We start from the raw sequence: 22,792 nt of genomic DNA, 5'->3' as shown, positions 1-22,792 counted from the left end.
AGGCGGGTCGAAGTTCACAGAAAGGTTGAAGGTTAAAAACAGGTCGAAGGTCGTGGTCTTTCTGAGCGACGTTTTTGTTACATTTTTAAAGTTTAGGAACTTCTTTAGTCTGATACTATCAGTATGATGATATCTATTTTACTATAAAAAGTCCGGGTTCTCGTGTGACTGATGCTGCGCGTTGTTGGAGGGATTTTTGCCCAGTCTACTTCCCTGTGCCGTGTCCGTGCAGCGGTGGGAGGGGGGCGTGTCTGTGCAGCAGTGGGAGGGGGGCGTGTCTGTGCAGCGGTGGGAGGGGGGCGTGTTGTCATCATGATCATGGCAGACAGACAGAGAGCGAGACCCAGCTCGGACCTGGCGGCGTTCAGGGAACATTTGGCGGCTGCGCGGAACATCGTGGTGCTGTCCGGGGCGGGGATCAGCGCGGAGAGCGGCGTGCCCACGTTCAGGGGAGCCGGCGGGTTCTGGCGGAGATGGCAAGCTCAGGTGGGTCAGCAGAACTTCGCACCTACTCGTACAGGCCAGCTTCTGTATCTGTTTGTTAAATCACTTGGTGTGTTTGTTTGTTACCTCAAATTACTAGTATGCAAAATGGAGGTATAGCTTTTGCCTCTGTTTGTTTGTGTGATATTTGGTAGGTGTGGTTGGCGCAATGGTCCTGTCGATTTTGGGCCTCCTGGCAACTGACCTTGGTACTGCAGTATGACTTCCCTTTTACATCTTCTATCCTGGACATGCTGTTGTCTTGTTTGTGACAGTGGAGTGTGTCCGCATTTTCCGCCATTGGCATTTGAATGCCTAAGTTGTCGGTTTTGTTGACGGAATGATCTGTAGCCATACGACTTACGAGCCACGGTGACAGCAGGCAAAAAGCAGGTGGTATGCAAAATATCAATTTACATGGTGGGCTGGATGTCCTGGTAGGCAGTACCCGTATGTAAACAAAAACAGCGATTGCTCGTATTGACAGGATCATCCCGCCAATAAGTCTTTTTTTTATCAATTGAAAATTGACAGGATGTTCCTGTCACGAAGACTTTTTTATATCACTAGCTTTTTGTTAACAGTATATGGCAGTTCACAACAGACCATTTTCTGCATCTGTATCTACTTAGTATTGAAAATAGAAAGGGAGTAACATGAACTGCTGGCCCCGGGGTTCGATCCCCCGAGCTCCGGATCATAAGCTCACACGCACTAACCACTAGGCTAAAAGGTTGCGACCCCATAGGCTGAGCAGTTGGTGTGGTGCTATCACTGTTGCATGATAGTCCCTGTTACATTATATCGTCAGTATAACCTCCCTTTAGCATACTAGAACTACTACTAGTACTAGTAGTAACACATCAGCTTCTATACTCTACTACTAGGACTATTCTATATCGCCTGTATAACCTCCCTTTGGCAGCTAGTAACACATTGATCAGCTTCACATGTACAGTCACGCGGTGCAACAGCAGCTGATTAACTACTCTGAACAACCGTCACACCTAACTTTTGCATTAGCTGTAAGTGTTAGCGAGGATACTCCTGCAGTACTTGCTGGCAAGGAGATCCTCTCTATAAAGATAATTTTCAAACTTTGGTACTTGAAAGTTGAAGGCTAGACCGCAAACGCCATTGGTTCAAACATGGAGTTAGAGAAGCATCATGTGAGAGAATGTACAATCCCACTCTCAACAGGAAAGGAGGTGTACGCATCCAACTTTCAGGCACCCAGGACAATGCGCTACCCCTGACTGTTTCAAAATCTTATCCAGTTGCTTGAGGAACTATTTTTGGCATATCTTATTACCTGGATGTCTAACCTTCATCAACGTAAGAACTAAGAAGGCATGACTATTTCTCATTCCCAGGACCTGGCCACCCCAGAAGCGTTCCGTGCAAACCCGTCCCTGGTGTGGGAGTTCTACCACTACAGGAGGGAGGTCATGCTCACAAAACTGCCCAACGCCGGACACATGGCCATCGCTGAGTGTGAGGAGCGTCTGGCCAAGCAAGGCCGCAGCCTGGTGGTCATCACACAGAACATAGACGAGCTGCACAAACGGGCCGGCTCCAAGAACATCATAGAACTACACGGTAAGGACAAACTACAAGAACATCATAGAACTGCACGGTAAGGACAAACTACAAGAACATCATAGAACTGCATGGTAAGGACAAACTACAAGAACATCATAGAACTGCACGGTAAGGACAAACTACAAGAACATCATAGAACTGCACGGTAAGGACAAACTACAAGAACATCATAGAACTGCACGGTAAGGACAAACTACAAGAACATCATAGAACTGCACGGTAAGGACAAACTACAAGAACATCATAGAACTGCACGGTAAGGACAAACTACAAGAACATCATAGAACTGCACGGTAAGGACAAACTACAAGAACATCATAGAACTGCACGGTAAGGACAGACTACAAAAACTTCACGGTAAGGACAGCCTACAAGAACATTATAGAACTTCAGGTAAGGACAAACTACAAGTACAAGAACATCATAGAACTACACAGTAAGGACAAACTACAAGAACATCATAGAACAAAATGGTAAGGACGAACTACAAAAACTTCATAGAACTACACGGTAAGGACAAACTACAAGTACAAGAACATCATAGAACTACACAGTAAGGACAAACTACAAGAACATCATAGAACTACACGGTAAGGACAGACTACAAAAACTTCATAGAACTACACGGTAAGGACAGACTACAAAAACTTCATAGAACTACACGGTAAGGACAAACAAAGGAGATGACCTGTACAGGCCCTGGAAACAGTCTGGTATCCAGGCTATTAGGGGTAGCCTAGGTGCCATCGTATTAATACCAGGGCTCCTACCCACATTTTTTTTTTACTCTACACTCCTACAGAGTTTAGGAGCCCCGGTAGTAATTTGATGGCACACAGGCTATATTGGGGGGAGGGGCTGTGGTAAAAATTCCTTGGGGCCATATTGACCCTAAAGCCAAGGAGCTGGCCTGTGTAGGCCCAGGAAACTGTCTGGCATCCATGTTTCGCGCCATGTTTCATCTGGGGTATGAGATTTCCTCTCGTGCCCAGAGTTGTATGATCCAGCACCCACTAACCATTAGAGCTACCCTGAGAACGAGACCAGATGTTGGTATGATGACGTAGATGACCCAGATGAAACATGGAGCTGGGTTCCAAACCAGGGTTATACTGGGACCTATCACAAAACAGTGGGGGTACGGCTAAGAAAGATCTAGAGGTTTTAGGACGTAAGGTTGACTCCACATTTTTAGATTAGGCTGTTAGAAGTTCAGAGACCCTCAGAGATCAGGGCACTGGCGTTCCATAGCGGCAATATGCGCACATGTTTGACGTCCACCAATGCAGGCCGACACGACTGTACATGTTATACTGGCTATATACAAGACAGCAAGTAAAAGAAAGCTGTGTAGCAGTCACCTTGGCTGGTGTCACCACGGCTAGTGTTTGGCCAGCCTGGTTTACTCTAGTCTCCTGGATAAACATACCAGTACGTTTATTTTTTTCAGCCTCAAAATTTACCCAGTACATACTTATTTTGGACGATACGTTTAGTATTTTGTGGAAAATGGGGGCTTAGCTAACCAGGATCCCAAAAAAATTAAAAGTTAAGTTTTTCCTGCCCACATTTCCCCTGTATTTTTGCTCACAATTCGCTATTTTTGACCGAGAGCCGTGGATTCCCCCGCTGGTCACGACCCATCATTTGTGAAATCCTGGTGGTACTCGTAATCTTCGGTCAATCTTGATTTATCTTTAGAAGCAGTCTAAGGTACTTTACATTGCCTGTCCTACCATAATCATTATGACTTGATGATTCCCCAGGGTGCCTGTTCAGAACCAGATGTACTCGCTGTGGACATGTTGAAGAGAACAGGAAGAGTCCCATTGTTCTGTCACTGGCTGGGAAGGGGTAAGGACTCTCTTTCTGACACACTATGGTGGCACTTTATATATAATCACATACGCACACTGTGCAGTAATAGAAATGCTGGTTTTAAGTTCGCACTGAAGTGGTGTTGTAAAAACTGTGAACATAAAACTACCATGAAAATTATCATTACAGGTATGCTAGTAGATATTATATTCAAAAGTTGCCTATGAAATAGAAACAAACACAGATAAAGTCCACACTAAGTAGAAGCACTTTAAAATCAACAAGCACTGTTTCACCTGTATGAGGGCTTAGCTATCATGTATGGCAATGAGTCAAATGTAATACATGAGGTGACAGATCTTAATTGGGTTGGAATTTCCTGTATGAGTGTATTATATGATATCTAAAGTTCATGGTCAGTGTAAAGGTTGGTACTATCTATAGTTGTTTTCAGTTTTTCAGGACAGACTACACATTTTGAACATGGATTCCTCGCTGTTTTGCCTCACTTCCGTTTGTTAAAATTTCGTGTCAGATCTAGAAAACCTTCTCTGTGATGCCCCCCTCCCCACAGTGCCCCTGACCCCGAGGCTCAGGATGCCAGGATACCCGAAGAAGATCTCCCCAGGTTAGCACTTTAAAGGTGCTTAATGTAAGTTTTGGATGATGTCTTAATGTATTGTTTTTTTGCTATGCGATACTAAATGTTTGATTCTATGTTTGATTCTACATAGTATTACTATGTAGAATCAAACATTTAGTATCGCATAGCAATATTTAGGGAGTGAATATGCAGCATCCATGGATTGTATTAATGTGTAGCAAAATATTTTTTACACCTGGCTAGTATGTTTTTTTAGTAGCACCATGAAATCAGGGGACCTTGGTGCGGGGTGTTTTTTCGCTGTTTGTAAATGCAGGAAATATGAAATAATGAGATCCAAATGTGATAAAAAGTGCCCATTTGTCAATAACATCGAGATTTTGTTACTCTAAATATTTCACTTTTTCAACCAAAGTCTTTCTACCTGCCTTTCTAGTAAAGAGAATTCTAATGACAGCAGATATTTTTTCTTTTTTCTGTCACCTTGGTAATGTTACATGGACTTATACATGTACTTTGATGATGAATCAACAACATTGTCTTTATCTGAGTGAATCGGAGCCTGTTACTAACATGGCTTCTCAGGGTAACTTGTGTAGGAGCCCCAGTAGTGATCAGATGGCACCCAGACTAGTTTGCAAAGTAACGGTTTTGGAGAAATTCTTAAGCAGTTTGGAGTGTTCACAGTCCAAAAATTAAATCGTTTAGAGACATGTGAATGGGGTCATAGTCTCAGGGCCTCGATCTGTTTGCCTAGCAAAGCTGTGTACACTTACCTATATAGTGCTGTTGGTATATAGTACATAGTCCACACCCTGGTCTGTTCAAATTAGCTCCAAATTGTAGCTTTTCTTCATTCAGTAACTAATTGTCAAGACTTTAGAAGAGAAATATTCTAGAAGGAATGTATCAGTATGTGATATTCCAGCCCGTGACCTACTAACAATAACTAGAAGTGTTGAACAGCCGTACATGTATGTCTCCAAGTGTACATGATATTGATATTTGATATCTGTTGTGTTCCAGATGTGGCCATGGTGGGTGTGGTGGTCTGCTCAGACCACATGTGGTGTGGTTTGGGGAGTCTCTGGACCCTGATGTTCTGACCAGGACTGACCAGGAGCTGGACAAGTGTGACCTGTGTCTAGTGGTAATAACTTACTTACTATGTATGTATGTGTGTGGGGATGTGTGTGTCTGTGCATGTGCATGTGTGTGTGTGCATGAGTGTGTGTGTGTGCATGTCTTTGCATGTGGGTATGCGTTTCTGTGTGTGTGTGTGTGTGTGTGTGTGTGTGTGTGTGCGTGTCTGTCATGTGTCTGTGTGTTTCTGTGTGTGTGTGTGTGTGTGTGTGTGTGTGGTTGTTCGTGCATGAGCACATCTTAGTTTATCTACATGTAGGTATATATGTCATAATAATCTGTGATTCCCATATATGCAATACATTATTGTTATACAGCCCGATCATGAGTGCCATGTGACTGGAATGGCATGGGTAAAGGTAAAATCTGCCATTCCTGATTGCCGTGTTCGCTCCATGTACAGGTTGGCACGTCCTCCATGGTGTACCCAGCAGCCATGTACGCCCCATGCTGATTGCCGTGTTCGCTCCCTCTGCAGGTCGGCACGTCCTCTGTGGTGTACCCAGCAGCCATGTACCCCCCATGCTGATCCCCGTGGTCGCTCCCTCTGCAGGTCGGCACGTCCTCCGTGGTGTACCCAGCAGCCATGTACACCCCATGCTGATTGCCGTGTTCGCTCCCTCTGCAGGTCGGGACGTCCTCTGTGGTGTACCCAGCAGCCATGTACCCCCCCATGCTGATTGCCGTGTTCGCTCCCTCTGCAGGTCGGCACGTCCTCTGTGGTGTACCCAGCAGCCATGTACCCCCCCATGCTGATTGCCGTGTTCGCTCCCTCTGCAGGTCGGCACGTCCTCCGTGGTGTACCCAGCAGCCATGTACGCCCCCATGCTGATTGCCGTGTTCGCTCCCTCTGCAGGTCGGCACGTCCTCCGTGGTGTACCCAGCAGCCATGTACCCCCCCATGCTGATTGTCGCTCCCTCTGCAGGTCGGCACGTCCTCCGTGGTGTACCCAGCAGCCATGTACGCCCCCATGCTGATTGCCGTGTTCGCTCCCTCTGCAGGTCGGCACGTCCTCCGTGGTGTACCCAGCAGCCATGTACCCCCCCATGCTGATTGTCGCTCCCTCTGCAGGTCGGCACGTCCTCCGTGGTGTACCCAGCAGCCATGTACGCCCCCATGCTGATTGCCGTGTTCGCTCCCTCTGCAGGTCGGCACGTCCTCCGTGGTGTACCCAGCAGCCATGTACGCCCCATGCTGATTGCCGTGTTCGCTCCCTCTGCAGGTCGGCACGTCCTCCGTGGTGTACCCAGCAGCCATGTACCCCCCCATGCTGATTGTCGCTCCCTCTGCAGGTCGGCACGTCCTCCGTGGTGTACCCAGCAGCCATGTACGCCCCCATGCTGATTGCCGTGTTCGCTCCCTCTGCAGGTCGGCACGTCCTCCGTGGTGTACCGAGCAGCCATGTACCCCCCCATGCTGATTGTCGCTCCCTCTGCAGGTCGGTACGTCCTCTGTGGTGTACCCAGCAGCCATGTACCCCCCATGCTGATCCCCGTGGTCGCTCCCTCTGCAGGTCGGCACGTCCTCCGTGGTGTACCCAGCAGCCATGTACCCCCCCATGCTGATTGTCGCTCCCTCTGCAGGTCGGCACGTCCTCCGTGGTGTACCCAGCAGCCATGTACGCCCCCATGCTGATTGCCGTGTTCGCTCCCTCTGCAGGTCGGCACGTCCTCCGTGGTGTACCCAGCAGCCATGTACCCCCCCATGCTGATTGTCGCTCCCTCTGCAGGTCGGCACGTCCTCTGTGGTGTACCCAGCAGCCATGTACGCCCCATGCTGATTGTCGCTCCCTCTGCAGGTCGGTACGTCCTCTGTGGTGTACCCAGCAGCCATGTACCCCCCATGCTGATTGTTGCTCCCTCTGCAGGTCGGTACGTCCTCTGTGGTGTACCCAGCAGCCATGTACGCCCCATGCTGATCCCCGTGTTCGCTCCCTCTGCAGGTCGGGAAGTCCTCTGTGGTGTACCCAGCAGCCATGTACCCCCCATGCTGATCCCCGTGTTCGCTCCCTCTGCAGGTCGGTACGTCCTCTGTGGTGTACCCAGCAGCCATGTACGCCCCCATGCTGATTGCCGTGTTCGCTCCCTCTGCAGGTCGGCACGTCCTCTGTGGTGTACCCAGCAGCCATGTACCCCCCATGCTGATCCCCGTGGTCGCTCCCTCTGCAGGTCGGCACGTCCTCTGTGGTGTACCCAGCAGCCATGTACCCCCCCATGCTGATTGCCGTGTTCGCTCCCTCTGCAGGTCGGCACGTCCTCTGTGGTGTACCCAGCAGCCATGTACCCCCCCATGCTGATTGCCGTGTTCGCTCCCTCTGCAGGTCGGGACGTCCTCCGTGGTGTACCCAGCAGCCATGTACCCCCCATGCTGATTGCCGTGTTCGCTCCCTCTGCAGGTCGGCACGTCCTCTGTGGTGTACCCAGCAGCCATGTACGCCCCCATGCTGATTGCCGTGTTCGCTCCCTCTGCAGGTCGGCACGTCCTCCGTGGTGTACCCAGCAGCCATGTACGCCCCATGCTGATTGTCGCTCCCTCTGCAGGTCGGCACGTCCTCTGTGGTGTACCCAGCAGCCATGTACGCCCCCATGCTGATTGTCGCTCCCTCTGCAGGTCGGCACGTCCTCTGTGGTGTACCCAGCAGCCATGTCCCCCCCCATGCTGATTGTCGCTCCCTCTGCAGGTCGGCACGTCCTCCGTGGTGTACCCAGCAGCCATGTACGCCCCCATGCTGGCCAGTAGAGGCATTCCTGTGGCCGAGTTCAACATAGAGGAGACTCCAGCCACACAACAGCTGGGGTCGGTCCTGCTTATAATTAGAAATATCATACTAACTAAGATAACAACCACATTAAGAAATACTAGTAGTCATGTCTACGAGTACCATAGTTTTTAACCCAGAAAGTGTTCAAAAATGTGTTCATCGCTTGAACAAATGTAGAGTTGAAGTCTCTAAGAGTTGTGAAAAGTGGTAATAGCTTTTGGCCCCGAGTAGCTTTTTAGGATCTGCACACTGAGGCTGATTTTGTTTGGGACTGTTGGAGGTTGATGGATGGTAATGATTTTTGGCTTATGATGATTGACATAATAAGATCCTGATCATGCATACAGAACCATGCATCCATCCTCAGTACTACCAGTACTGTCGGTGGGACTAGGAGGGTCACGCAGGTTATATGGGTGAGGGGGTGAAGCCTACTATCTCTGACTGTCTAGCTTGTCTCTAGGTTGAGAGAGAGAGAGATAAAGATATAGATAGATATAAATATATTTACTTCTATTAGCGTAGGCCATGTTGATTCCATTATTTGGATGACATCTGCACGAGCATCAATTCTTGTCCTTTGCCTAAAAACGTTTTTGGCCATACAGTACTGTAAATTGTACAAAGCAGCTGCAAAATGAGCCGATAAATGCCATAAATTACAAAAACAAATGTGGGAAAACTGTCTTAGATTGCTGAAGTCAATTCCAAAGTCAGAGAGGAAGATGTGAAAGACCAAAAATGAAGAATCCATCATTCTCTGTGTGTTTAGTCATTTTTCAACCTTCCTGACCAATTAGATTTCATAATGATTAGGCAACTTCTTTTGGCTCAAATTCTGTTTCTTTTGTATTCGGGTGCTCGCATCAGTTTTGGGGTTCCCAGAGTAAATCATCCATATACTTGAATTAACATGGCCTTACTACTTTTACCACCGCATGTGCCGTCTATAACCGAAGTCTTGTCTGCTGTCGTTATCCCAGGTTCCATTTCCAGGGCCCATCAGGAGAGTGGCTCCCTAAGGCACTGGCGCCTCACGACTCCGAAAAAACTACATGAGAGGGCACTCAGCTCATCACAGATGACACAAATCTAGAATAGCCTGTCGTGTATTGACTAAATTACAATTCTAGCAGCCCTTTCATTGGTCAGGCTCCTGAAAGCCTAATAATCTAACACCTCGAAGTCAGGAGAACTGGGGAGATCATAGTCCTGTTGATTTATGTAAATGTCTTAACATGGACCAATCATTGCCAGCCAAAGAACTGTCTGTTATCATAGCATTGGAAGTGATGAGCTGTGATGATTGGTTTCCATGGTGACAGAGAATCCTGAGCTCCCATCCGTGCTTCTCCTTTTTTTTTAAATCTGTCCCCTGGCTTAGACTTAGAAGTGCAACAAACTTTGCAGGGAGGGTAGAGTAGGAGTTTGTGTTACACATGTTACTTTTATTTTAGCTGGCAGAAATGTGAAATTCTATGGAAGATTAGCGCTACAGATGAAGCACCTCCTTTGACTGACAGAGATTTGAATAAATTCTATTCTACAGAATTATGTTTTATGTGTCAGAATGATATTTTTGTGTTATATACTATTATACAGTGTCCCTGCGCATGCTTACTTAGATCAGCTGTTTTTACAGAAGAAACCCCACCTATGTCACGTGATACAGACCTGATATGTTGTAACAGTGATGAATTATCTTTCATGTAATTTTCAAATTGTAAATTTCCTTTTTTATCAGCATTTTAGTTCGGAACTTGACAGCATTTTATTAAAGACACCATGTTTAAAGCATTTCTTTCCCAATCCAGATTTTTCTTGATTTTGTATTGATAGAAAGTTTCAAAACCTGCTGCTTCTACCGTAGTCGGAAGAATAATGTGTCCTGTTCTGTTCTGCTTTTCTTATAAAATTGCCAATGCTGTATACCGGGATAAATAAAGCAAGTCCATGGAGCTGCCTCTGTGAACTTTTGTGCAAACGTTGAGATACTAGACTGTGAGAATTGCGGTGCATGTTTTTTATTTTATTAACCAACTGAAGCAAACACAGGACATAGAGGTGATGCACTTTAGCAGTATCAAACATCTAATATCAAACATCACCTCTGAAAATAAAGATTACAACTGACATAGATGAATACAATAACATAAAGTAACCGCATTTGGGTAGTCCAATACAAACAAGCAATATACGCAGCAAACAATCAGTATATAAACACAGTCATACTAAGTTGTGAAACGTCTGCTAGCTACAAAAAAGCCTGGATCAAGCCCAAAATGTCACTATTACATTCAGAAGAGACAAAGGATGAACCCCTTAATAACAAATGAATGAGAGTTTGATCAGACAGACCGTTAACATCAAGGATGGGGGCTAATAGGTTCTGTAGGTTGCCGAGGAGGTTTAGTCTTGCTGATTGTATATAGGGCTGTACAAAAGTTAATGAACAACGCTTTAGCTTCGACCCCCACAGGTGCAGGCTGGACTTGTAGCTAAGTTACGTGTAAATAAACTTTGCTTTAGACTGCAGGTGCCGGTGCGAAGACGTGTGAGGAGGACGCAGGTGGACCATGGCTAAAATGTCGGTAAAAGGAGGGGCGTACTATTTTCACTAAATGTATTTTATGCAACGAAAGATTAAGTGATCGAACAGCTATATCAAGACTGTTCCAGTGATGCGTTGCATAAGGGAATAAAAGGGGTTTCTCTCCCCTCCCCGCGGGGTTTGTGCTCTGGTTGCTCTAAGCCGGGAGAGCTGTTATCAAAAATGGTAACACCAATCATAGGACAGGATTTCAGCTAGGCTCCCATTGCCATAGAAACCACCTTGTTATCCTGTCTGTTAGCTGTCACACAGGCAGACGGGGAGGAAGGGATGGGAAATGAGATCCAGATGTTGGGAGGGTGAGAAATGAGATGGATCCAAGCCGGTTAAAGGGGATTTTAAACCTACTCAGTTTATCTGTTCCTTTAGAGGCAGACAATGTCAGTTTCTCCCACATCAAAAACCAAGTTTGAAAATCCAACAAGAAAAGACTTGACTGCCGAAAAATGTTCAAAGTACAGAGAAACGGCCTGTGAAACTTTCTTCCTACCACCTGCAGATCAGACATCTGCAGCTGTCAATCACTGGATAGCAACAGCAATAGATCCTTAGCAACTAGAGTCTGGATTGGGCAGGCAGCTCTGTGGGCTGATGACGGCTGCATAGATTATCCATATTTAGAAAGGAGGATTCCCTTGAGTTAGCGGCCATAGCCATCAAGCTTTTGGGTTGCGAGGTGGTTACAGGGCCGCGAGCGGTCACAAGAGGCTTGATTGAATTCAGGCTAGGTTGGAGCTATACGGTGACACACACAACAACACATGCTTCTGGAGTCAGATGTGACCATAAGATTCTAACAACTGCTACACACAAATAATAATATCATATAGACAGATGGCGTTGTCCAATCAGACGTTCCCATTTCATATTGGTGATGGCGCGGTACCTTTATGATACAAAAAAAATACATAACAAAGTAAAAAATCGTTTCAAGTCTAATTAAAACGGAAGGTCTAAAAACCCAATTCTCAACACCCCTCTAAGGGCCATACCACCTGGCGATCATGTTTGGGACTGTTTGGGTAAACATTGATTAAATCAACAGGTAAATAAGCTGGTGACGTGGCCATCCTAGAAGGGCAGGGGATTTTTCGTGACGTCTTTGCTATTTATAGCGATGACGTGTCCACTGATGTTCTACATATTTCCAAAATATATTATACTAACCTTTTACGATGAATTGCAGAAAACATAACGCTACTTGTTAAGTACATACTTGTGTTGTGTTTTTTGTTCTGTGCGGCTTTTTATAACAGTGAGTAAGAGCGCTGTACGGCATTAAGAAAGTGCAGTCATATCAAATAACTGTGGGCTACACGAATGAATTCTTGTGAACAGAGGGAAAAGAAAACGACCAAAAGACTCTCACTATCAGTAAGGGAATAACAGCCGACTTAAAGTGGACACAGAACAAGGTAGGAATAAAATCAAAATCAGGGAATAATAGTGGAGTGAATCGTGCCCGACACGTTTTGTTGTGAAAGTAAAAACACACCAACAAAACATTATGCTACCGTAATAGGCAAATAGTAAAGACAACCTCAAGCCAACCGCAAACACTCACGCCATATCTTCAGAAAAGAAGCTGTAGCGACATATGTATAGTTCCCGTTCAGGACTTTATTCGAGCCCACACCGCCTTGTGTGTGGCTTTCTCAATGTGGCGTGAGTACCCGAGTGTGTACGGTTGGCCTGGGATTGTCCTTACTATTTGTCCAATGTTACCGTTATATTTACACTTAGCCATAACGGGCACATGGATATATTTGACATTTCAACAGGTCAATTCCTCGTATTCAAATAAGTCTACTAACTTAAACGATCGCTTGAATATAATTAGATCATATGTATCAGCATACTCGAGTTGGGAGATTCAGTTCAAACGTTGACCCAGTTTTCCCTTTGTTACACAGAAACTCGCACAGCTCTAATTCTCTCGCCACGCAGTCTCGCGATAGTCGCTGGCGAGACTTTCCATATTTGGGAAGGTATCCATGGCCACATAAATATTTACGACGGTTTCATCATCGCTCTGGTGTACCGGCCACGTGCGCCTTTAAGAGGGCGCACGGCAAGATGCCTGGAGACTTTGCGATTGGATATTCCAATCCCACCCTGAGACGTTCTGCAGACGCCATGATGAACCGCAGCAGGGAATGCAGCTCGCTGGAGCAGTTCTGCGGATCGCCGTTCTGGGTTAGTGTTTAAAGCATTGCATCTTACTACTAGCTACTATTTCTGCAATGCATCTTACTACTAGCTACTATTTCTAGTTTGATAAATATTGAGTGCAATGGTAAAAATCGGCAGCAATCTTAGCTAAGGAGAAGCTTTTTTTAAAACTAGCAAGTGGAATGCAATGCGGTCTTCGCTACGGTTTACGTTTTCAGCCAAGCAAAGCGTGGCACCTCTACTCGATATGTGCGTTGTGTTCTTTTACGTGCATATTTAACGCGTAAATCTAACACATTAAGACCACTCATACACGGGGGTAGTGAGAATATATTCATGCACTTCATCAAGTTTGGCTCAGATAAACACGCTTTTCTCGACAAATTAAACCCGACCTACAGTTTGCAAAAGCATCGTGTACTGTGCTTGTGGGCCTAAGGCGCTTTTTCAGTCGGCTGAAATTTTGCAGGTATTCCCTTGCTTGGAATGCCTGTCACGTGATCACGGAGTACCTGGGAAGTTTGTATGACGTGTGCGCTATTTTTAGACTGGTGACGTAGCCTGGTGATCCTTAGTGACACCTGTTGCTGGTGTATCCATGGCGCGGTGACTCATGCCGGGTTTGCACACTACAGTAGTGTGTTCAACGCCAAACCGACCTGGTTTTACGGATAACATCCACGCAGCGACGTTCACAGCTTTTCAGGAAGAAAAATAAATCATGCACCCTCAGAATTTAAGGTGAAGATTTACCGACAATTCAGTAAAGTTGTCCCCACCAATTATCCTGCTTTTCGCGCGCGTGCCGCAGTCTCGTGGTGTTCAGGATTCAATCCGCAGAATGGTATGGCCTCATGACTTTGTCTTATTGTGAGGAAATTCATTTCGTATTAGGAGGTATGTCAAAGGTCACGACAGACAGACCACACGGGCCAAAACTGTGTTCACAAAGCTGCAAGGTATCAGATAAAGGGCCACATTCCCTGATCTATAAAGACACGTCTTTAATTCATATTTTGACACCTGAGGCGCCGTCCTCATGCCGGATAAGCAGGACTCCTGACTCACCTGCCGGCTCCACCGGGGGTTCCCGACCTCACAGTTTACCTAGCGGTAACCACGCAACCCGCCGGCTATTGTTCACTTTGTTTGTTTTACCTCTGCGGACTGTTCCATAGTCTCTCGTGGGGAGGGAGCGAGGGAACTATAGCTAGTTCTAAGTATAACAAATGAAGGAGAAAGCTGGATACAGCGTTATAACGCGCTAAATCTGCTTGCTCATTGACATTGGGCGAAACTCTTATCTAATGCACACATGTGATGAAGACTTTCACTAGCCGCGGCGACTGTCGAGGGGGCTTCTCTTGCTTTCAGTCTTATACATTAGCCCTACCAAATGTATAAGAATGTAAGCAAAAGAACCATCCTCAACAGTCGCTGCGGCTAGACTTTCACGTGTCCGCGGTGCTCGAGGAGAATGTGGGTTAAACTCACACCGCTACCAGCGGACTAGCTGCCCCCTGCTGCCATGCTAGCACAGATTTGTGGCCTACAGCTAAGGGCTACATATAGGAATGGAGCTCAGCACAACCGTACGGGTTTGATCAAGAGTCCTGGTTAGTTGGATGGTTGGTTGGTTGGTAGATTGGTTGGTTAGTTTGTTGGTTGGTTAGTTGGTCGGTTAGTTGGTTGGTTGGTTGGTAGATTGGTTAGTTAATTTGTTGGTTGGTTAGTTGGTCGGTTAGTTGGTTGGTTGGTTGGCTGGTTGGTTGGTTGGTTGCCTGTCTGGTTGGTTGGCTGGTTGGTTGGTTGGTTGGTTGACTGGTTGGTTGGTTGGTTGGTTGACTGGTTGGTTGGTTGGTTGGTTGGTTGGTTGGTTGGCTGGTTGGTTGGTTGGCTGGTTGGCTGGTTGGCTTGTGGCTTAATTGGTTGGTTGGTTGGTTAGCTGGTTGGCTTGTGGCTTAATTGGTTGGTTTGTTGGCTGGTTGGTTGGTTGGTTGGTTGGTTGGAAGGTTGGATGGTTGGTTGGTTGGTTAGTTGGTTGCTTGGTTGGTCGGTTGGTTGGTTGGTTAGTTGGTTGGTTGGATGGGTGGTTGTTTGTTTGTTTGTTTTCTTTGTTTGTTTGGTTGGATGGATTGTTGGTTGGTTAGTTGGTTAGTTGGCTGGTTGCTTAGTTGGTGGGTCGGTTGGTTGGTTGGTTGGTTGGTTGGATGGTTGTTTGCTTGTTTGTTTGTTTGTTTGTTTTCTTTGTTTGTTTGGTTGGTTGGTTGGTTGGTTGGTTGTTAGGATGGTTGGTTTGTTGGTTCGTTGGTTGGTTGGTAGCTTGGATGGTTGGTTGGTTGGTTGGTTGGTTGGTTAATTTGTAGGTTTGTTGGTTGGTTTGCTGGTCGATTGATCGGCAGATGAATGGCAGTTCTAGTAAGGATTGCAAGTACTATTTTAAAACGAGATAAAGGTGAGTGCTTTACGCCTCATTGTTCTTGCCAAACGGTGAAGTGTACAGAGGAGGATGGAAACACAATTATAAACATCAACATATTTCAAATTTACTATCAATATGATTTTGTGTAACCTATCTCTCATATCCCTCAACGTTCGAGGACTCCTAGAGAAAAGTAAAAGAGGTTCAATACTATCATATGTTAACAAGCAAAAAGCTGACATTATATTCCTCCAGGAAACACATTTCACCGATGAAACTAGACACATTTTGACTAAAGAATGGCAGGGTCCATGCTTTCAGACTTTTGGAACAAATTGTAGCAGAGGCCTTGCCATACTGATTAAGCCTTCACTCGATTTTGTTTTGCTTGATAATGATTCTCTAGGGTGTGATGGTAGAACACTACTTTTAAAATGTACTATTGGGGGTACAGACTTCTCTTTGGTAAATGTGTATGCCCCAAATAGAACCTGGGAAAGAAATGGAAATTTCTACATCTCCAGACTTGCAATGTGTTTTTCAGCCTTAGGCCACAGCAAGTAATTTTTATGGATGACATCAGCGCGCTCATTAATTTTCGCCTGATTTCGAAATAAAAACAAGAAATTTCATTGCCCTCTGACGGTGGTCAACATGCCAAAAATTGGCAAATATGTCTTAAACGTTGACAGTCTAAGGTGTTTCATTGCATATGAATACCCAGTGTGGTTCCTGCCCATGATGGTATAATAACAAGCTGTTTTCTGCATTTGTTCTAGCAAGGATATTATATAAATAATGGGGGGGGGGGGTTCTAGTTAATTGAGCTGTATACACAAGGTGTTTCATCGCATATGAATGTCCAGTGTAGTTGCTTCAGATGATGCTACAACAAGCTCTTTTCTGCATTTGTTGTAGTTAGTCTATTGAGACACATCTACAAGGACATGTTTACTGTTGAATCAAGGAGGTTTTATATTATATATGAATTAATGAGTACAGGACTAATATATTGGTTGAATACAGGACTAAAAGACCTGCTGGTCATGATATCATATTTCATCGCCTCAATTCTTGTTTAACAAGAATTATGATCTCAAAATTTGAAAATATAGGAATCTTGTTTTTTTTGGCCCGCCTTGTTTTTTTTTCGCCCTATCTCATTAATTTTGGAGTCTGCGGAGGATGTCATCCATAAAATTTACTTGCTGTGGCCTTACTAGAACTGCCATTCATCTGCAGTCAAACACATACTCGTCGAAGCTTCATTCTCTTGGATAAGAAGCGTCACCTAGCGATATTTACTAAAACTGCACGGCTTCAAAATCATTGATGCGTGGCACAATTAACACTTTAGAAGTTAACGTATACTATACGGGTGAGCTGTTTATCATGATTGATAAATGGCGCGCACTGGTACAAATGTCTGCACGCCTCCGAGTCGTATCAAACCTATGGCATTATACCAGCTAAGGTCAGCTGACAATACCATATTTAATTCCTGATATTCAGTAGGCCCTTCGTAAAATTCTAATACGTGTGCCGAAAACATCTACAGCTATTTGAAAATTTCAAAAATCATACCTTCTAGCAACACACAAAATTGCCAAACCTGTGAGCACCGCACAATACAGTTCATATCGTATTTTAGAGAAGTTCTTACTACATCCCACAATTTCCAAGATAACGAAGAATGGGCGTTAAATATAATAATGCCTGATTAGACTGTAACCTTAGCTGATAAGAGTTCCACTGGGTTTTCATAGACATCATAGACGATATGATAAAGGTTTCTGTGTAATTAGAGTAGAACTAGCAGTTCGACATCCCTCTCTTCCCCCGGAGTTGTTAAAGAGATTGGCGACCTTTTCCAGGATGCGGACCTGTTGGACTCGGCGGATCCGGATGTGACGTCATGTTTCCAGCAGACTGTGTTGGTGTGGGTGCCGTGCCTGTACCTGTGGATAGTCGCTCCCCTCTACCTCCGCCAGCTACGCATGCGCAGCAACAACAAAGTCACCAGGAAAATGTCCCGCAGGCATCTGGCCAAAACAGTACGTCTACATCTTATAGTATTGGAAATAATGTGCCTGTGATGTGATATTCGATAGAATATTTATGTCTTTTCAAATCAGTTTGCAAACATTCAATTAACGTTAAAACGTATTGAAACGTAAACGTTTAGATTCCACAACCACTGTGATTTGTGATATTGCTATCTTGCTTTTTTCTTAGTTGACAATAACTTACAAAAAAAGTCAGCTTGCCAGAACAAATAGGTTTCAATTTACTGAGCAATGAAGATGTTTTTTACTACGTATATAACGTCAACTGTCTTAATTCTGCCGGGTACCCTAATGCCATCCACGTTACGAAACGGTGAACTTAACCAGATCTACCGATACAGCATTAGTTATCCTTAACGTCTGTTTTCACTTATTTTTCATTGTGGTGCATGGTCCTGGGATATCCAAACGAATTATAAGGCTTGGTGTTAACTTTGTTGGGACATATCAATCTCTTAAACGCTTTACTGTTACAAACAAAATTAAAGACTGGCAGCCGGGCGCTAACATATGCATTGTTTTACGTACAGAGTACAGCTACAATTTAAATCATAATGAAATTTCCGATTACACATCAGAATTAAGACAAACTCAAATCGGTGGATGTACCGACTAGAAAGTATCTAGTAACAGCTTAGAAAAAATAGTCATGCTTTCAAGTACCAGAGTTATCAACCCAGAATTGATGTCCTCAAAAATTCATTTTTCCCTAGAAATGTAGACTGGAACTCATTACCACCAAGTTCTGTAGGAGCATCCTCACTTGATAGATATAAACAACGCTTAGAGTCAGATGTGCAAAAGTTAGGAGTAACACACTGTTCGGTGTAATATAACCAGCTGCACCACATGCCTGTGAAGCTGGTGTGTTGTGCCGAATGGCGGTTATACCGGATATATAGATACAGATACCTCAAACCAGATCTGTGTAGAATTGTGACAAACGTGCCGTTACCTCTGTTACCTCTTCCACACTCCCTCCCTCCCGTACTTCATACCCCTAACACCGACCTCCCCGTGCACAGACCCTCGCGGCGATCATGCTGGTCGTCACCTTGCTCGAACTCTTCAAGGCCGTGGGTGAGTTCGCGTCTGAACAGGACATCGCTGCTGTTCAGATCGTCAGACCGCTACACCTGGCAGTGACAGTGGTGAGTCATATTGGCATCCACGCCTCGTCTTCAGAGTGAGAGACCTTTCGGCGTTCAAAGAATCTTAGAATGTCGTTTTAGTGAGCATTCACTGATAGTCAAGGTTCAGTGATTTACGAATATGTTGATACTGTAATCCAGACCGAATGAAAAATGAACACAGTTTTGTACATGTGGTAGATAGTGGACTACGCAACTAACAGTCTGAGATAACTGAGCTTTCTAGACTGATAAAATCAGTCATTCATACATCTAAGCAATACAGACGCATCTACCTAATCTAATCTGAGATTATGAAACATGCCTGCTCTTTTTACCGTCACAAAGAAGCGAGGAGAAGTTGAATTCACTTAGCTGATCATAGTTCTTGTTCTAGCTTAACGTCATCATCATCTTCTTGTGACCTTTACTTAACCCGGCTGGTGCATATGTACAATATAGGTCTCCATTTATGCAATGATCACAACAATCGTAAGTTCCCCCGCGGTCTCCCTGTGCAGTACTGAGATGACTATATTGTGTTGGTATGTCCGACCCAGGCCCTGGCCGGTATCCTGATCCAGTATGAGGAGGAGAAGGGACTGCAGTCCCCCGGACTTCTCTTCACGTTCTGGCTGCTGTCCGGTCTGTGTGGGGCCGTCACGGCTCGCTCCAAAGTCCGGCAGATGATGTTACAGGTGAGAGAATGTGACAACAGACATACCCATACAAGACGACCGACATGGCTTTAGATGTATAATCAACGTATCCAACAACACAACACAACACAACACAGCTACGTACACATCCAATTCATTCCAGTAACTTAAAGGAACGAAAAAGTTACTAAATGTGTTAAAAGTATGTGACTTATTTCTCAAGACATGCTTGTTTATAGAAATTTCGGGGAGATCAAATTTATAAAGTAGTTTCATGTTATACCGTGTAAAACTTTACAGAATGGAACATACAACGTTCAAAAGTATTTAAATGTCCGTTTAAATGATCAGTGTCAAGTCAAATATAAACGTTATATTATTATATTATTTTTTATAAAGGAGTCTGTGGAGGACAAGTTCAGGTTCGTGACCTTCAGCCTGTACTTCAGCATGACCGTGCTGCAGCTGGCCATGTCCGCGGTCAGCGGTGCCGACAGAGGGGAGAAGGTGAGGACGATATCAGATAGCAAATATCACCTGTATAATGTACCTTTGCCTTATATATCAAGCAAGGTATTTATATCATGCATCTTAGTCAGTAATTCTGACTCATAATGTTCTCTTTGAAGAATAAGGTCTCAATTTGGTCCAGAAATAGATCTGGTGTTTGCATTACACAAAAATGGTGCGCTCTCTACTCGTCGTTTTCATTCAGTCACTTACTGTGAATTATAACTCCCATGGCAATGACCGGTGGAATTTGAAAATTGTGTTTTCTCTGCTTCCAAAAATGATGTCAAACCCGACTTGTATACATATAGTATTTTAGAAGTGTCTTGATATGACAATGTAGAACACTTCCTATTCTGCCATTTACTTGCAGATAAACATTCTTTGTTTTGCAATTGATGATTTTGGTAACCGGTATTCGACTTTTCGTCAAAAATGGTTTTGGAAACCATTTCTCTTATCTTTGTTCTAGGACCCGAGCCCAGAAGAATCCAGCTCCTTCTTATCAAGGATGACTTTCTGGTGGTTTACTCCGTAAGTTTTTGTTGTTGTTTTTTCGCTGTGTATGCAGTATACAAATTAAGTCATCTTCTAAAATATGCAACTTATCAAAGGAGTCTCTTCTTAATCATCCAATATCATCACTTGTTGGTTTATCTTTATTTTTGTTGCTTGTTTGTTTGTTTTTCAATGAAATAAAACCTCTTAGAACTGTTCTTAATTAAGCCTAGGACAAAAAAATCAGGTTGGTTTCGGTTACCTGACCTACCCTGGCAAAAACCTGACACTGGCAGGGGACATGACATTTTCGAGCCGTCATCTAATGAGTGATGAATACTTTGTAGAATCGATTTCCATGACGTTCTCTTTGACTCAAAGAGTACAATGTATATCAGTGTCCTGGTGCACTTCTGTAAAAGGAATAAGATTTAGACACATAATAGTGCCAAGGTTGCTTCCTCTTAAAGGAAACTAAAAGGTAAGGTTGGAAATTTTTACTATACCTATCAACATTACATCAGTCTGTCATAATTTACCATTATATCATTAATTGCTTCTATGGGAATTAGTCTGAAATACCAAATGCAAATGAACAAACCGCATGTTCAGGTCCTCGAATTCACCTGGCTTCACTATGAAACCTCACTCCAATCTGGCAGCTGAGAATGTGAAACTGCTAAACGTTCAGAAATAAAGTGAGATTGTAACATAGAGTCTATTCCAAGTCACCACAAGGGTTTTTACATGATATTTGTAATTAGTTTGAATAAATTCGAATAAAAGAATATCTATGTCACAATGATTCTGAATTTTTCAAAATAAAAATTTGAATTCATTTGAATCCAATAAGATGTTTTAGAAAAAATTTGAAAGAGACTGCACAAAAGTATATTTATTTAGAATAATTTGCAAATATGTATGTGAGTCTTCTGAATTTCGAAATATGCAAAAATATAGACAAAGCTTGGATAAGGGTAATTGTCCCCAAAGTTGCTAATCCAGCCGTATTGTCTGCCTCTGTATTTTTAGATGTCACTGCTGGAATCTGTTGGGTCCTTTGTGCAAGCCATCTATGCATGGTGCTCAAGCATAATTCGCAAAGATGTGTGAATTGCTTTCTCCACAGCCCACTGACCCATTTATACAATGTTACAAATAATTGTAAAAAAAATGGTAGAAAATGGTAGAATGCTGTAACCCTTATTTAGAAACTATTAGAAAAATCATATTCCACATCATTGATCTTTCAAAAGTTTTACACAACCATGCAAATAATTATAAAGTTGAAATGACATTCACATTATTTCCAAAGTATGAAATCTCCTGGACAAATAATTGCAAAGAATTAAAAACAGTTGTAAAATATGACAATAACAACCCTTGCGGTGACTCGGAATGGACTCTATAGAAAAAAAGGGTATGTATAATTATATATGTGCAATTTTAGCATGTCGCGTTGACGGAAAGTTTATTACCCCATGTTTGACCCTCTCTTTCTCCCACAGTTTTCTCCAGCTGGGATACAAACGTCCTCTCACGGCCACAGATCTCTACCCGCTCAGAAAGGAAGACACGTCTCAACACCTCGTGCCCACATTTCATCATCTGTGGCAAAATGAACTTCTAAGGTACTCTAAGCAACACTGTTTTAAAGAAAGTTAATGAAAGGTAAACTGTTTTAGAAGAAAACTAGCATGAAAATATATCTGTGTAGGAAGTTAACATAATACAGTCCAAAAATTAGCTCATAAAAAAAAACTGGCCTTCCTTAGATAGCATGTAAGTGTCAAGACTGCACAGACACCGCAACTGGTCCAACGTGCCAGGCAGCCTGTAGCGTCCGCCGTCATTGTTGATTGTCTGATGTACCCTGATGCAGCCTCTTCTTACGACATTATCCTATTCGGGGCCAAGAAACAAGAAATCCACACATCTGGTCAGCTGAATTTAAACTGTAAATGAGCCGTAGCTCTACTTCAATCATTACAATAGTACAATTTATCTTGATAGCTATCTTGATTACAAAGCTTTCATTTCTTCCCCGACATTCCCCAAGCAATGAGAAATCTAAAGCGCAACACACGGACAAAGACGACACATCTGAAGGCAAAGACAAGCGGACCACGTGGTCTCTGTTCGCAGCGCTGTTCCGCTGCTTCTGGCCGCTCGTGACCGTCACGGCTCTGTTCCACGCGGCCGGGATCATCCTCAATCTAACCTGGCCTCAGCTTCTCAAGTAAGTGTCCTACGGGTTAGCTCAGTCCGTGAATATTTTCACCAGGTTGGTAAGTCACTGGATAACAAAGTCC

The 22,792-nt window shown here is 44.2% G+C and overlaps 2 protein-coding genes across 6 annotated transcripts in view; both read left to right on the top strand.

Annotated features, from left to right (window-relative positions):
- Window positions 1-35: 35 nt before the first annotated feature.
- On the top strand, window positions 36-9,966 carry LOC136438239 (NAD-dependent protein deacylase sirtuin-5, mitochondrial-like). 5 transcript variants are annotated; one of them, XM_066433002.1, is made up of 7 exons: window positions 36-234; window positions 269-486; window positions 1,857-2,082; window positions 3,852-3,939; window positions 4,478-4,531; window positions 5,534-5,657; window positions 7,381-7,500. In XM_066433002.1, exons 2-7 carry the CDS (start codon window positions 313-315, stop codon window positions 7,429-7,431), a joined length of 717 nt encoding a protein of 238 aa, XP_066289099.1. In that variant the 5' UTR covers window positions 36-234; window positions 269-312; the 3' UTR covers window positions 7,432-7,500. The 5 variants fall into 5 exon arrangements, with proteins under 5 accessions (XP_066289099.1, XP_066289100.1, XP_066289098.1 ...); XM_066433003.1 differs by lacking the exon at window positions 7,381-7,500 and adding an exon at window positions 6,054-6,139; XM_066433001.1 differs by lacking the exon at window positions 7,381-7,500 and adding an exon at window positions 6,204-6,307 and having other exon boundaries at window positions 37-234.
- A 3,060-nt stretch (window positions 9,967-13,026) lies between these two features.
- Window positions 13,027-22,792, top strand: part of LOC136438238 (multidrug resistance-associated protein 1-like) — a 31,036-nt gene continuing 21,270 nt past the window's right edge. Inside the window, exons 1-8 of the mRNA XM_066432998.1 lie at window positions 13,027-13,219; window positions 17,492-17,671; window positions 18,709-18,834; window positions 19,374-19,511; window positions 19,872-19,979; window positions 20,455-20,516; window positions 21,989-22,111; window positions 22,540-22,719. Coding sequence (XP_066289095.1) covers window positions 13,100-13,219; window positions 17,492-17,671; window positions 18,709-18,834; window positions 19,374-19,511; window positions 19,872-19,979; window positions 20,455-20,516; window positions 21,989-22,111; window positions 22,540-22,719 — 1,037 coding nt within the window. The 5' untranslated portion in view covers window positions 13,027-13,099. The remainder of the gene's footprint in view (window positions 13,220-17,491; window positions 17,672-18,708; window positions 18,835-19,373; window positions 19,512-19,871; window positions 19,980-20,454; window positions 20,517-21,988; window positions 22,112-22,539; window positions 22,720-22,792) is intronic.

This window comes from Branchiostoma lanceolatum, chromosome 7 (assembly GCF_035083965.1).
Source record: "Branchiostoma lanceolatum isolate klBraLanc5 chromosome 7, klBraLanc5.hap2, whole genome shotgun sequence".
NCBI lineage: Eukaryota > Metazoa > Chordata > Leptocardii > Amphioxiformes > Branchiostomatidae > Branchiostoma > Branchiostoma lanceolatum.
This window is presented reverse-complemented; position numbering and strand designations above follow the sequence as displayed.

What these genes read in the sequence shown, in the direction of transcription:
- LOC136438239 (XM_066432999.1), top strand. Translation starts at nt 313, where the DNA reads ATGATCATGGCAGACAGACAGAGAGCGAGACCCAGCTCGGACCTGGCG. An exon ending in GAACATCATAGAACTACACG is followed by an intron (nt 2,083 to 3,851) that starts GTAAGGACAAAC and finishes ATGATTCCCCAG; the next exon opens with GGTGCCTGTTCAGAACCAGA. An exon ending in CTGTCACTGGCTGGGAAGGG is followed by an intron (nt 3,940 to 4,477) that starts GTAAGGACTCTC and finishes CCCTCCCCACAG; the next exon opens with TGCCCCTGACCCCGAGGCTC.